This window comes from Mya arenaria, chromosome 17, assembly GCF_026914265.1.
Source record: "Mya arenaria isolate MELC-2E11 chromosome 17, ASM2691426v1".
In the NCBI taxonomy this organism is placed as follows: Eukaryota; Metazoa; Mollusca; class Bivalvia; order Myida; family Myidae; genus Mya; species Mya arenaria.
In genome coordinates, this window is record NC_069138.1 from 47,607,336 (window position 1) to 47,622,436 (window position 15,101).

General features: G+C 36.9%; 2 protein-coding genes across 4 annotated transcripts in view; one reads left to right on the forward strand and one right to left on the reverse strand.

The window, feature by feature from the left end:
- Positions 1-1,944, reverse strand: part of LOC128223769 (uncharacterized) — a 34,685-nt gene extending 32,741 nt beyond the window's left edge. The window contains exon 1 of the mRNA XM_052933141.1: positions 1,879-1,944. The gene's annotated coding sequence lies outside the window, so the exon portion shown is untranslated. The remainder of the gene's footprint in view (positions 1-1,878) is intronic.
- Positions 1,945-2,440: 496 nt separating this feature from the next.
- On the forward strand, positions 2,441-8,721 carry LOC128222904 (3-oxoacyl-[acyl-carrier-protein] reductase FabG-like). 3 transcript variants are annotated; one of them, XM_052932079.1, is made up of 9 exons: positions 2,441-2,541; positions 3,799-3,944; positions 4,280-4,372; positions 5,977-6,115; positions 6,681-6,721; positions 6,890-6,959; positions 7,417-7,453; positions 7,705-7,768; positions 8,049-8,721. In XM_052932079.1, the coding sequence occupies exons 1-9, from the start codon at positions 2,451-2,453 to the stop codon at positions 8,202-8,204; spliced, it is 837 nt and encodes a 278-aa protein (XP_052788039.1). In that variant the 5' UTR covers positions 2,441-2,450; the 3' UTR covers positions 8,205-8,721. The 3 variants fall into 3 exon arrangements, with proteins under 3 accessions (XP_052788039.1, XP_052788040.1, XP_052788038.1); XM_052932080.1 differs by lacking the exon at positions 2,441-2,541 and adding an exon at positions 2,655-2,790; XM_052932078.1 differs by lacking the exon at positions 2,441-2,541 and adding an exon at positions 2,910-3,056.
- Positions 8,722-15,101: the final 6,380 nt, after the last annotated feature.

Sequence of the window (15,101 nt, forward strand, 5' to 3'; positions counted from 1 at the left end):
AACCTGTAGTAAACAGGATCTGGTAGAGAAATTCAGTTGGCTGTTAGAGGGTCATGAACTTTCAAGATCTGTCAATCAGCATTGCTGGGAAATTTGTAATTGTTTGACAGTTATGAAAAAAATATATTTGAAAGTAGATTTATAACTGTTTGAGAGTCTTGAAATTCAAAAGATATGTTAATGATACATTTAATAAACCATCTCGCAAATTTTAGCAATATTTGTTTGTTAAGTATTTGTTTATTTGAAAAAATGTACTGGCAGTACAGCTCGGTGAGGTCAAGTGAAGTGGCCACTTTTCTGACTGTCTGCCTTTTATACTATTACCCCGGCCTTTAACTTTCTCGGGTTAACATTATATGCTATCACCCTCCATGGGATCAGAGATTTATATAATCAAGATCTTAGTTTTGGTTTTAAATATTTTTCAATTGATGTCTAGACCGTATATTTTTATGCCCCCGAAGGTGGGCATATTAAAATCGCACCGTCCGTCCGTCCGTCTGTCCGTCCGTCCGGCTCTGTAACTTTCCCTTGTATGGACAGATTTTAAAATAACTTGCCACATGTGTTCCACATACCAAGACGACGTGTGGCGTGCAAGACTCGTGTCCCTACCTCAAAGGTCAAGGTCACACTTAGTGTTTATTCACAATGGAGTGCTGCATATAAGGACATAGAGTATAGGTTGTCGTGTCCGGGCTGTAACATTCCCTTGTATGGACAGATTTTAAAATAACTTGCCACATGTGTTCCACATACCAAGACGACGTGTCGCGTGCAAGACCCGTGTCCCTACCTCAAAGGTCAAGGTCACACTTAGTGTTTATTCACAATGGAGTGCTGCATATAAGGACATAGAGTATAGGTTGTCGTGTCCGGGCTGTAACTTTCCCTTGTATGGACAGATTTTAAAATAACTTGCCACATGTGTTCCACATACCAAGACGACGTGTCGCGTGCAAGACCCGTGTCCCTACCTCAAAGGTCAAGGTCACACTTTGTGTTTATTCACAATGGAGTGCTGCATATAAGGACATAGAGTATAGGTTGTCGTGTCAGGGCTGTAACTTTCTCTTGTATGGACAGATTTTAAAATAACTTGCCACATGTGTTCCACATACCAAGACGACGTGTCGCGTGCAAGACCCATGTCCCTGCCTCAAAGGTCAAGGTCACACTTAGTGTTTATTCACAATGGAGTGCTGCATATAAGGACATAGAGTATAGGTTGTCGTGTCCGGGCTGTAACTTTCCCTTGTATGGACAGATTTTAAAATTACTTGCCACATGTGTTCCACATACCAAGACGACGTGTCGCATGCAAGACCCGTGTCCCTGCCTTAAAGGTCAAGGTCACACTTAGTGTTTATTCACAATGGAGTGCTGCATATAAGGACATAGAGTATAGGTTGTCGTGTCCGGGCTGTAACTTTCCCTTGTATGGACAGATTTTAAAATAACTTGCCACATGTGTTCCACATACCAAGACGACGTGTCGCGTGCAAGACCCGTGTCCCTACCTCAAAGGTCAAGGTCATACTTAGTGTTTATTCACAATGGAGTGCTGCATATAAGGACATAGAGTATGGGTTGTCGTGTAAGGGCTGTTACTTTCCCTTGTATGGACAGATTTTAAAATCACTTGCTACATGTGTTTCACATACGAAGACGACGTGTCGTGTGCAAGACCCATGTCCCTACCTCTAAGGTGAAAGATACACTAAGTGTTTATTCACAAGGGAATTCTGAATATAAGGACATAACAGTGTAGGTTGTCAAGTATGGGTGGTATTTTTTTATGTTCAGAGGCAATTTAAAATAACTTGCCATATGTATTTGACACGTAAAGGCAAGATCAACTTTTCATGTACTGACCTTGTTCGTAGGTCAATGTCACATTCGGGGGCATTGGTCACATACTTTGACAGGTCTTTTGGTATATTTTCGGAGGGGGCCGCTCTGAAGAAGAGGAACATTTAAAACAAAGAATATGAACTTAGAATAAATCATTACAGGTTTGGTACAAATATTTACATACCGGTATATGATAATATCATCTATTCAATATGTTTCTACTGCCATTCGATATTAACAAATTCGCGTATAAAAGGTATTATATTGGGTGTACTTTCGGTTTTAACCGGGACAGGTTAAATTTCAATGTTTGTTGGGTGTACTTTCGGTTTCAACTAGGACAGGTTATAGGTATGACGTCACCATTGCGTCATATGTACTTCCGTTGTGTGGAAAATTCTCAATAAAAAAATAATGTTTTTATGACTGATAGACATGTTTTCACATGCTCAATACACTGTAAATCAAAAATATCATTATTCCTGAAACTTTTATACCTTGAGTATCTATTATTGCCTGATTAATCCTTTAGAATAGAGATTTAAGCATAAACTGCTGCCCTATAGTTGAACAGTCATTTTGGAAGAACTGTCATGGCGGACTGTGCAATTTTTAGAGTTTGTTTTTCAAGTGGAGAGATTTTTCTTAGGAATAACTTGACCCCCCTTTTTATTGGCTTAAAAGGTTATTTAAAGCTTGTACTTTATGAATATATATGTTTATCATAGTCTGCATTCGCTCGAAATGCCTTTAAATGTTGTCTAAAATAATAATTTCACATTGAATTATAGAGGAAATGACAATGGTGGTGTGTAACCTTAAATTTCAATGTTTTGTTGATGTTTAAATTACTGACTTGAAGGTTAACGATTAATAACTGAATATTTGTTTAAAGCATGGCATCTTTGAAGGATAAAGTTGTAATAATTACAGGTGAGATCGTTTGTGAATTTTAGTTAAACTTAAGTACGTAAAAATGTACATAGGTGTACTGGTTATAAATGCTACACAGTGATCCAAGTTGATATTTATTCAATTTTATCCGGTCTCCCCACACAACAGCAGAGGAGGGTGAAGGATTAAAATAAGATTCCGTATTATGAAGTCGCTGTTTCTTTCCAGATACACCTTCGTGTTTTTTTTTCTTCTGTGTGGACAAGCTTATAAATACATCGGATACCTTAGACAGTCAAACTTTGGTATAACTTCATCTATTGACAATGCAGCTATTTATAAGCCTACATGTATGTGTGATATATTGGGTGTGCAGCTATTTATAAGCCTACATGTATGTGTGATATATTGGGTGAACTTTCGGTTTCAACTAGGACAGGTTAAATTTCAAGGTTTTGTTGATGATTTCTGGCTTTGACGTTAACGATTTATAACTGAATATTTGTTAAAAACATGGCGCCTTTGAAGGATAAAGTAGTAAAGTAAACCTCTAACGTTTATTTTCAATTTGATTAACCGTTTACCCCGTTAAATAAAAATAATACTGATAATTGTTAACGACAATTTTGATCAAAATGTAATGTTAAAATATTGTAAGGCTAATTTTCAACGTTAAAAATGACCATTGATTGCAAAGCAGTCGAAATTGAATACATTTTAACATTAAATCTTTATCAAACTTGTCGTTGTAAAATTATCACTATTTTTGATGGAACACAGGCACATGGCTATGAGCATTAGGCCAGATGTCAAGGCTTTTCACAATGCACATGATTTCAAGTGAATAAGTCTATATACATACTCTTTAATAAGTCACTGTAATGATATACACGTCCCGTTCTAGACATAGGAACCGGTAGAGAGGCGTGACCACGGCTTGACACTGCGGCCAAAGTCAGCCTCATCTGCCGGTATACGTCTATCTATACGTTCGGCGAATTTTTTTACGTGCGGGTACCAAGGGGCTCATTCACACCCGTGTTATAGGTTCCGGCGATGTGACCGGTATTGGTGCGGCCACGGCGCTACACATGATCCAGTTTCAACCCCGACTGGTTATCACAGGGCGGACCAAGAGCAAATTGGACGCAGTTGAGGACAGCTTACTGGCCGCTGGTCTCAAACATGACAGAGTGAGAACTGAATTTATCGTGATTTAAACTCTTCAATTTAATTTATATTGGTATGCTCAATGCATGCCTTATAACCTCAATATGTATGTGTTTTATTTAGCCATACGCTATGGAATTTTTATTAAAAAAACAACCGCAAACAATTTTCGTTCTTTATACGACGTATGCTTGAATCTAGGTATATATCAAAAAGAATTTGCCATAGAAATCAACAATTATCAGCTATATATTAAGCGTTTTGACAGGCATCAGCAGAAGCGTGCTTAAAACTCGAACAAAATCAAACACAAACTGTAAGCAGCATTCATACATACTTAGCATGCTTTATTTTTCAGTTCCTCAGCGCTGTTTGTGACGTCATGGATGACGCTCAACTTGAGAATCTCGTGCAGAAAACGCTGGATATGTTCGGACAAATAGACGTCCTGGCAAGTGCATTTTTAGCTCTACTGGCCAAAGGCCAGAAGAGCTTATGCGATGGTAATGTGTACGTAGTATGTGCATCCGTGCGGTCGTGCGTCCGTGCGGTCGTGCGTCTGTAAACAATTGCTTGTGAACACGATACAGTCTTCACTTGTACAGTATCTAGATATCCATTAGAGGTCGGTTCCTTTCGAAAACCAGCCAGATCCGCCCATGCATGCCTAGATTATGGCCCTTGATAGTATAAAAATTCTATTGTGTAAACAATTGGTTGTGAACACGATACAGTCTTCACATTTCAGTTTTGATTATATCTCGATGAAACTTGTACAGTATCTAGATATCCATTAGAGCTTGGTTCCTTTCGAAAACCAGCAAGATCCGCCCACGAATGCCTAGATTATGGGCCATGAAAGTTTTAAAGAAATGCTTTCTATTTTTAGCCAGGTCTGCATGAGCGAATTCTATTTTTAGCCAAGTTTACATGTATATATGTTAATTCAAGTCTAGAGTTAAGGGAGACAATTTGCAAGTCTAGGATTTTGAGAGACAATTTTATTTTTGCTTCTGCAGTTGATTTTGTGAATTACTCTGCTTTGTTCTTGTTGAAAGCCCAAAGGCCATTTTTTAGCTTTAAGTTCTGTAGTTTGCGCATTCATCTTAACAAAATTGATTGTGAATGTTTAAGTCATGCACCTGGTGTCATTACTGGCCACACCCAGGGTTCACAGGTTTGGTAAACATATCTCTGGAAAGGTTTGAAAATCTTTTTGTGTGTTCGTGCATCCATCTCAGCACAATTGATTGTGAATGTTTGTTCAAATTGATCAATGTTGTCCTAGGATGCCCTTGACTTTGACCTGTTGACCAACTTTTTTTAACTTTTAAAACTACAGATAATTTTACTATGAGTACAGTTTTGAAAGCATTTTTTTTTGTCAGATGACTTTTACTTGGCACATATTAAAATAGTTCATGCAACTAATCTGCTTACAATACTTTCTGGGCTCAGATGTTGAACGTGCTACGTTTTCAGGTAACCCAAACACAAAACATAAACTATATGTCTGTTGCCTTTTACCCATACATACATGCTCTGGATTGATATGACCACAAAAGCCATGCCAGTGGAGCATAGGCCCTTTTGGGCCTCTTGTTTATGCGTTGTTACGATACGTTGGCGTTTGAGTAAAGTATTGATCGCATGTTGACGTGTGTTCGTAACGTAATAACGCAATATGGACGCGTGCAACGCAATGCTGGGGGAATGCAAGTAACAAACATGGGCTTCAACGAGAGCACCACGTTCGGATGTTGGACGCAAAACTACCAGCTTTCTAACTAACTATTCGGCAACCAATTTGATACGAAAGCGTGTGTTTTGAAAAGGTCCATTTAAATACTATAACGATTTTCTTCTAAACAAGTTATAGTCGGAAAAAATAAACAACCTGATATAATGTTCTGTATCGTCAGTATAATACCCCAAGACACATCAGGACTACTCATATACAACATCCGACCTCTTACTGCCATGAGTATCCAGTTTGGGTGGGGTTGGCGAACCTTTTTTCATCTCAGTTATACTTCTATCCATAAATATCGTCAGGTAAACAACGCGGCGGTGTTGGCCTACCATACTGTCATGGATACCAACATGGCGGAGTTTGATCACGTAATGAACACGAACATCCGGTCGCCTTTCCTCCTGACCAAGCTTTGTTTACCTTACCTTATAAAGACCAAAGGTATACCTGGTACATTTCTAGCTTCCATAACTATTGTTGTCTTTATTGCTCCGTTTATTGACAAACATCGGTCCCTGTGGGTATATTTTTTCCCAGAAGCAAATGTACCCAAGGGAATAATTGTTTTATAAACGGGGCAATAGGTATCGGTCCGAAAGGGTAAACGAGTTTTTCACACACACACACACACACACAAGCTCGCACGCGCACGCACGCACGCACGCACGCACGCACGCGCGCGCACACACACACACACAGTCACACACGCATGCACACTGCAATTATTATTATATACAAAACTTGTAACCATCACTGACGGATACTGTCACCTATGAGGTTCCCACATTTCTGTAAGATTATATAAGAAGTTAGTTGAAGTACTTACGCAAGGTCAAAGGTATCTCCCTGATGACTGTATTAGGATTCCGCACGAGTTCGAATGATGCGAGTCCGTAAAATAGTTGGTTCGTTTATCTTGACTTAAATGATTTAATTTTCATTCGGTATAGGTTTGTAAGTGAAAGTTCTGTTTCAAACCAAACTGCTCATTTCTTATTTTTTTCAGGCTGCGTTGTGAACGTTTCAAGTATTTCGGGTCAATTTACGGTAACATATTTGTTTTGACATTCTTTTTGAACGCCGGCCTCGGTGAAGAATGAAATAAGAAGTGTGTTGATCAATTGTAGCAATGCCTTTGTTAACAATTCTTTGAATTCTATAAAACGTCTTGCTAAAGCTCGAAAGTGGCATTTAACAGCAGTTTCTGTATTCCAGTACCAAAACGAGGCTGCCTATGGAATAAGCAAGGCGGCGCTAGACCAGTTCACGGGGATTCTAGCTAATGGTTGGCTAACATGTTGAACTTATTTAATACAGATGTTTGATATTGAACTGGTATTGCGGAAAGTTACTCACATTTGGTGTCCATTTGTGCTTGTGGCATGACGTGCAGTTCAAGTCGTACCACCTAGCAGTTGACACTCTTTACAACAACCATGTAATAATGATGATTATTATATGGCTTCCGGTGGTTCATAGAGAAATGTCACAGTGCTGTAGCTCGCTGTCACGTCCAAAACAATCGTACGTGCGCAAGTAGCCGGGACACAATTTCAACGACGTCATTTCTGAAAAGACGTTCGTTTGCACACAATATAACGTGATTGTCTGGATTTTTTTTTGAATTAAATGACATTTTATATCGTTTTACGGCATATGCACCTTTTTATTTCAGTGTCAATAATTAAGCAATACACTTAGTGAGCAACAGAAGTGCCTTCACTTATCTTCTATATTTTCAGAGATGGGTGAACATGGCGTGAGAGTCAACTCCGTCAAGTAGGTTTGAAGTTGATTTTCCGAGAAGATTATGGTCAATTGTGTACCATTTTATGCTATAATAAATGCATGCAAAATAAAATTTGCTATTCGACAAACTAAATTCTCTTTTTGTCCAGGACTGTCAACGTAAAGTCACTATGGCACTGAAAATGCGAAGTCTGTAGATTTCTATTCTTTCTATTTCTTGTCGTACATGAACGTTATCATATGTTGTAAATGGTAAATAGTTATCAAAACTTCGCTTGCAGCCCAGGGGTGATCCGGACGGGTATCCAGAGGAAAGGCGGCATGAGCGAGCAGAGATACGCCCAGGTAGGGCATTCGGAGCTCTATATATTTCTGTTCTAACTTCTGAAATTTCCCCCCACGTACCTTACATTCCTTTGTAAAACGTCCAAAATGTATCCAAGTGATCATTTCAACCTCAGCGGAAGTAGTTAGCAATGTGTTCTTCGTAGCGCAGTTGATCAATTTGGAGCTTACTAGAGTTGAACCTCACGAAATAGTAGATTTACAAATATTTTGGACATTGCCAACTACTAACGAACCCTACGTTAAGCCACCAACGAACATATGCATCCTTATATTCCAGTATGCGGAGGACCAACAGAAGACCCATCCGCTTGGTCGTGTCGGAGAGCCTGATGAGGTTGCCATGGCGATCACCTTTCTCGCTTCCGACCAGGCGTCATTTACTTCCGGCCAGATACTGTACGTGGATGGCGGGCGACACAAGAAACCAACATGATTCTGGAACTGGATTTGTTGGAGTGATCGACAAGGTGGTTGTAATGGACTAACCTTCCGTGGAATACGCTTAACGTGATATTTTAGCTCCAGCCTGAAGTCACGTGCCCTCTGAATATTCAGACAATACTATCTTAGCTACACTATATTTCAAATAAAGTTAAAATAAAAGTGATCTAACAAAAAACTATGTTTGGTTAATTTACCGTATCTGATGAGTTATTACTTATATTAAATATGCAGACGAGACAATATTTTCTTCATTATAGATCGTGTATATGTATCGCCTTCTAATAAGATAAGATAAATTAAAATAAGTTAACCTTTGTGCCAAGCCACTGGTTGCAAACCTAATTTCTTATCTGATATTTTTGGATATTTATTCGATTTGCTTAATTTAAGCTCCGTGTTCTTCTTTCCAAAGGAACATGCGTGTCGTATGTTCGATTATAAAATGATGATGTAATATTTTTACTGTCAATTATGTTTAGTAAATACCTATAAAGTAACCAAATGTATTGTCATGTTTTTCTTATTTTGCTTTTATTTTACATGATACATGGCATAATGCATTCCTGACAGAGTTCACTTCTCAAAATGTCACAATATTATAAATAAAATGCAGAAGTCTTGCTAAGGCTTGAGTCTAAGATGTGCCGGATGGTCTTAAATGTAGATGAGGCGAGTCAGATATGTGCCAGTAGTTTTATAATTTAGTTGATGCTTGAGTCTTATATGTGCCGGATAGTCTGAAATCTAGTTAAGGCCGGATGGTCTAGAATCATCTAGTTGTATCTCGTATCTAAGATGTAATGTTATTAACTATACATTGGATTTGAGTTTAACCATACCAGCAATGGAAACCAGTGCATACAATTATCTCTATTTGTTCGGTATTCTACTGTGTGAAGCATTGATGACGCGAATGGATACGTTGTCTGGCGTCGTCTTCCGCGTCGTCGGAATCGCAGTTTGGCTTGTCCGGGATGTTTCATGGCCAAGCATTTCGGGGTTTAAAAATTATTTTGCACATATGTTTACCATAGGAAAGCGATAGATTTGTTTCCTTTCAAGCCTGTAAGGGTCTGCTCAAGAAATTGCTGAAAAAACTCTGATGAAGGAGTTATACCGAAGAACATTTCAAACCAACTTTATCTCCTATGTTGTGAGGCAGCTTATAGACTCGTTAAGCTTATAGAACGCAATGTTCATGTCACATTCGCTTCAAACATTAGCATTGCTATAAGTTATTGAATAAGATCTTTGACCATATAAAGCATGCTTACGCGCTTTACGGGAATAGTCCTTTGGAGCATTCAAGATCCCAAAAATGAATTTCAATCCTTAAAACTCTGTCTTACTTCAACGCTATTTCAATGTTGAAGAAACTTTGGATTTGGAAGTTGAATAGACTATGTGAGTTCAACGAGAAACAATGCTACAGTTTCATGCTGCATGTCCAATGTTTCGGGATACGTTCTGAGGGACGGACCCAGGCATCACGTGCGCCGGCTAGTCAGCTTCTAAGATCATCTTGCATATATATTAGGTCAAACTATGTGCATATATGTACGGTGGACTTCATTTTTTAGGTCGAATTTGTTTTGTGATATATATTTAATGTGTGTGTGCATGATTTTGTACATTGTTTTCCGACGTCCGTATCCGGTGAGCGTTGGTCCTTTTTTGTTCTAAATAAAAAATTTGTAACGAACGTTATGGTTCCCAAATACAAAATGCGAAATTGTAGGATGATACCAAGCCAGATGATTGTGTTAGTGACATCCTTATAAAAAATATATACACGATTATACATGAATTATACCATTTTCTACTGCAATATAGATTAAGCAGTGAGAATATTAATTGTGTTGTTAATAAAATTGTTGTTTTTTACGACAGTGCTAAAGCGTGTTTCGGTGTGTCCAACTTTTCTAGACAGAATAGAATTAAAAAATACAGCAAAAATAAAAGTTGGTTTAATAACGAATGTAAAAGCGTAAGAAAGAATTTCCATATAGCAAAGATGTTTGCAAAAGCTACGCAGAATTTTCACAATTAACAAATTTGCAATCAAAAACTATTAGAAAAGACTATTAAACAAGTTTTTAAAAAGAAACAACGATTAAGCGCTTCTTTGTTAAAACAGCTAAGCAAATCTGACCCCAAAAGTTTTTGGAAAGATTTGAACTTTTGAAAGCCTAACAACTGTCCTGCATCATTTAATGCGATGTTTGATCATTTTAAAAATGTTAACTCGGATGACATAACTGATGTACAAGCTGATAACAATACGGACATACATGTGTTTGATATTCAAGTAGATGTAGATATCAACATGCTAGGTAGCGAAATAACACTTTAAAACTGCTGTAAGGCCCCCCCTCTTTCAAAGAATATTGGGCAACTGGTGTTATTAATCCTGTGTATGCAACTAAGGGTGACATGTGTGAAACATCTATTTATCGCCCAATAACACTGTTTAGTTGCTTTGGTAAGCTATTTACTAAAGTTTTAAATAATAAATTGTTAAAATTCATTAAAAAGTACGATATGCTAAGTGAATTTTAAACTGGTTTAAGACTGGAACATTCAACAGTCGATAACATGTTTGTATTGTTTTAAATACGCTTATAGAAAATCTGTACACATTTCGCAAGAAATTGTTCTGTGCATTAATTGATTAAATGTGCTTTTGATTCTATAAAAAGAAACATGCTATGGTTTAACTTACATGGTCACAAGATCCAAGGAATTCAGTTTTAATGTTGTTCGGAATATGTACGGAATATGTACGAACAAGCAAAATGCTGTGTAAAAGTTATGAATGGGACAAAGCTGGAATATTGTCCTTGCTGTGTTGACAAGGAGCTAGAATGTTTATATCCTTTACTATTTCCATTCTTTGTTAATGATTTGCATCAATATCTTTTTTTTAAATCGCTTGTTTGTAAATTGTTTAGTAATTGATAAACATGAAGATAATTACAGATGAATTGTTTTTTTTAAAGTTTTTTTGTACTACGTTATGCTGACGATACTGTTATATTGTCTGAATCAGATTTACGGCCATACCTATATGAGAACTATTGTTTGCAGTGGAATTTAACTGCTAGTACTTCAAAAACTGAGGTTGTTATTTTCTCCAGAGGCAGAGTTTTTTTATGTAATGATACAGTAGATGTTGTTTTAGATCAAAACAAACCCATGTGAATCTCTAAGTAAGAATATTCAGTGTCAAATAGAGCACATTATAAAAACACACACCATAAAGCCCATTTACCTCCAAATAACACATGTGAAGCTATCAGTAAGCATACACAGTGCCCATCAGACCACATTTTGGAAACCATTAAGCTCATTTAGATCAAAACAAACCCATCTGCAGCTGCTCTAAATATGTCTACTCAGTGTCAATTCAGGGATATTGATATAAACAAAATGATATAGATCAGTTATGGTTTAAGTTACACGTAAGACTATTTTTATATAAGTTAAGTTTCTTTTATACAACTAATGGTATACTCATATTCATTAATGTATCGTCAAAAGGACATCATTGTCATATACATGCGATTGCTTATCACATTTCACGATGATATTACAAACTACGTTATAAATGAGTTCGTTAACCTACTTTACATCGGTGCCTTTTTTGTACGCTTTTTAGGGCGGTGGGATTTAAGTGGAGCAATAATAGAGTAGAATACACTATTCTTAATGGCAACTATTTGCGGTTTATATATGTCTTCCGTAAAGTCACAGTTGAAACTAGCCGATCTATCATTGTTTTTGCGAGATATACTTGAATATGTGGTAGTCTGCATCGCCGATTCCACTTTTCAATTGTTGTCAAAATCTACAACACCAAGGATGATAAAATACCGATACGTTTTTTACAATTTATTAGCAAATTGAAAATATGGAATCTCAAATTTTTCAGGTGTTTTAAATTGATATTATTCCCGGCCTTTACCTTATCTGTATGGGAGGAAGAGTGACCGGTCAACATGTAGGGACGTGTTGCCATTACACTCATATTTTCAATGAACATGATTAATTCACTGATTTTAAGTGCAAAGAACCCTATATTTCCATAAGTTGCTGAATTTTACCAGGAAATGTTCGAGAGTATTTGTATCTTTATATATGGCACACATTTAAATAAATATGGACGTATATTTCAATGTGTTTTGCTAATGTTTCCAATGCACCTTAAATAAACATGCTGAATTGATTACCTTCAGGTCAAGGTCAATACCAGTTCAAGGTCAAGATACAAAATTCCACAAAATTTGAGATTTCCTGTACACTTTTTTAGTGTTTGTTGCAAATGCAAAATTATTTGTGTCTAATTCTGAATAAAATAATTGTAAATTTAAAATTCCGTTACTTCAGCTCAAATTGTATGGAATCTTCAACATAATTTAGTAGCCCTAGTGCTGCGCCTGGATTTTGTTGGCTTTTAATTGGCTTTATGATTATCAACGTGTGTATTATTTGCCACTGAAAATGCCTTATGTATGAAGAACATGGACACATTTGGTTCTGAATGGGCTTAATGGTTGCAGCATATGGTCTATTAGGCACGGGAAATGCCTAATTACGGCTGCACATGAGCTGCTTGGAACGGGTTTTAAGGTTGCCAAAATGTGGTCATTTTAGCACTTATAACGTTTCATGAGATCTTCACATGGTGTGTCTATGGCACAAAACTGCGCACGTGTTTTTTTACTCTGTATTGGCTGCATGGTTGCCAAGATATGGTCTATTTGGCACACATTATAATAAATTAGGGCTGCATATTGGTTTGTTTGGCTCTGAATGGACTTTATTGCTGTCCAACTGTGTAACGTGGCACTAGTTAGGTTTAATACAAGCTGCGCATGTGTTTATTTGGCTCTGAATTGGGATTATGTTAGCCAAAAAAGTGGGATTTGGCAATTAGTAGCTTAATTATAAATGCACATATTCTTTTTTGGCTCTGAATGGGCTTATGGTTGCCAAACTGTTTATTTTGGCATTGATTATGCTTAATAAAAGCCGCACATGAATTCGTTTGGCTGTAAATGGGTGGTTGCCACGGTGTGATCTATTTGATAATGAGTATGCTAAATTATATCAGCACATATGCCATACTTGCCAAATTGAAGTCTTTTTTGTATTGATTATGCTAAATAAGTTTAAGCTGTACATGGGTTTGTTTTGCTTTAAATGGGGCTAATGGTTGACAAAATATAGTATACATGGCACTGAAAAGGTAATTTTATGAGTTTGTTTTGCTCTAAGTAAGGTGCCTGCGAAATTGTTGTCAATTTGGCACTGAGGAGGCTTACAACTATACATGCGTTTGTTTTGAATGTGATTTATTGTTATCACAATTAATTTGATAGAGAAGTTTGCTGACATAAGTATAGACATTTTAAGGTGTGTTTATCTTTGACTATGCATGACAGTAAATATGGTAACACTTGGAATTGTCAGACCCCATTAGGGTTTGTGTAAAATCCGTATATGGTTAAAAATGCGGACTGTAATGCCTTGTTGTTTGCTTGACAGACGATGGACCAATTTGTAGCAGCATTGCAGGAGAAATTGGATTTATTGGGTACTGAACTGTCTAGATATCTGTTTACACTAAATGGTCTCAAGTTTAGAAAAGTCATTTATTTGGGTTTATTGATACAGCTTCCTAGAGCCTCTTTGTTGTATGTTTGGCACACCATGGACCAACAAAAGGTTTGTTTTGAAAGACAGCGTAATTAAGAACAGTCAGTCTGAGGTGACTGTTTAGATTTTGGTTAATGGTAGCCAAAATGCGATTGAATAAACCCTGGCTTGACGTTCGTAGATCGCGTCTGTGACCAACAACCAGGGAGATACACCGGGCGGCTGGCTTGAGTCACAAAGTTTACATTTTAAAACACGTGTTGGCTCTTTCTAAAAACTGATTAGACCTGTTTTACGGTTGTTTGGTTCTACTATATTGACATATTTAGTTGGAAAAAACACTGGGTGGACTTGAACATTTATTCTTCCAGCTTGATGAGCTTACACGAACCTCACACAAATATTGTATGATATACCGCATCGCCAGATGTTGGGCCATCAGACATACATATTGCGTAGGCACATGTGTATAAGTAAGAACATGAATTGCGCATTTTGAACACTAAATTTGGCGTCATGCTCATGACGTCATTACGAAAGTGTATTATTGAAATGACGTGCAACATTAACGTATCAGTTTTACATCTTGCTTAAAATTGTAGATGTTCTCCAAATGCGAAATCTTAACGGAAAATAAATTAAGAAGAGATTCATTTTTGTGTGTATTTTTTAATCCATTGAGCCTCGTTTTCATCACAGACTATGAATATATGTCAAACTCAGTAGGGACGAAATAGTTGGTTGCTTTGGGATCATCAGTTAACTTATGACCATAAATTGTCGAGAAAATGATACAATCCTTTAAAAGAAGGCTAAAATAAATTGACACACATAAAAAATCATTATTTTGCCATTTTGTTCAGAAAAGGCGCACAATATAGGTTGATGTAAACATATATTTTCGTTTAGTGCATTATCATGTTTACTCATTTGACTATAATGATATCTTGAATGATGATCGTATATATTTTTATCTGTACCTTAATCAAATGCATTTATGTTTTGTTCTGATAATGTAAGTCAAAGTCAAATATGTTGAACACGACAATGCATTGCAATTATTTATGTTTTTGCATCATCCTATGTTGTGCGCATTAAATTATTATATCGTTTGTCATAATTATGCCCGAAGGCTCATTATCGTGCGATGCGGATACTATGTAGCTTGTTAAGCACTAGTTTCGCTAAAGTAGGGACATTTGAATGTTTAACTTGACTTTTAATATGA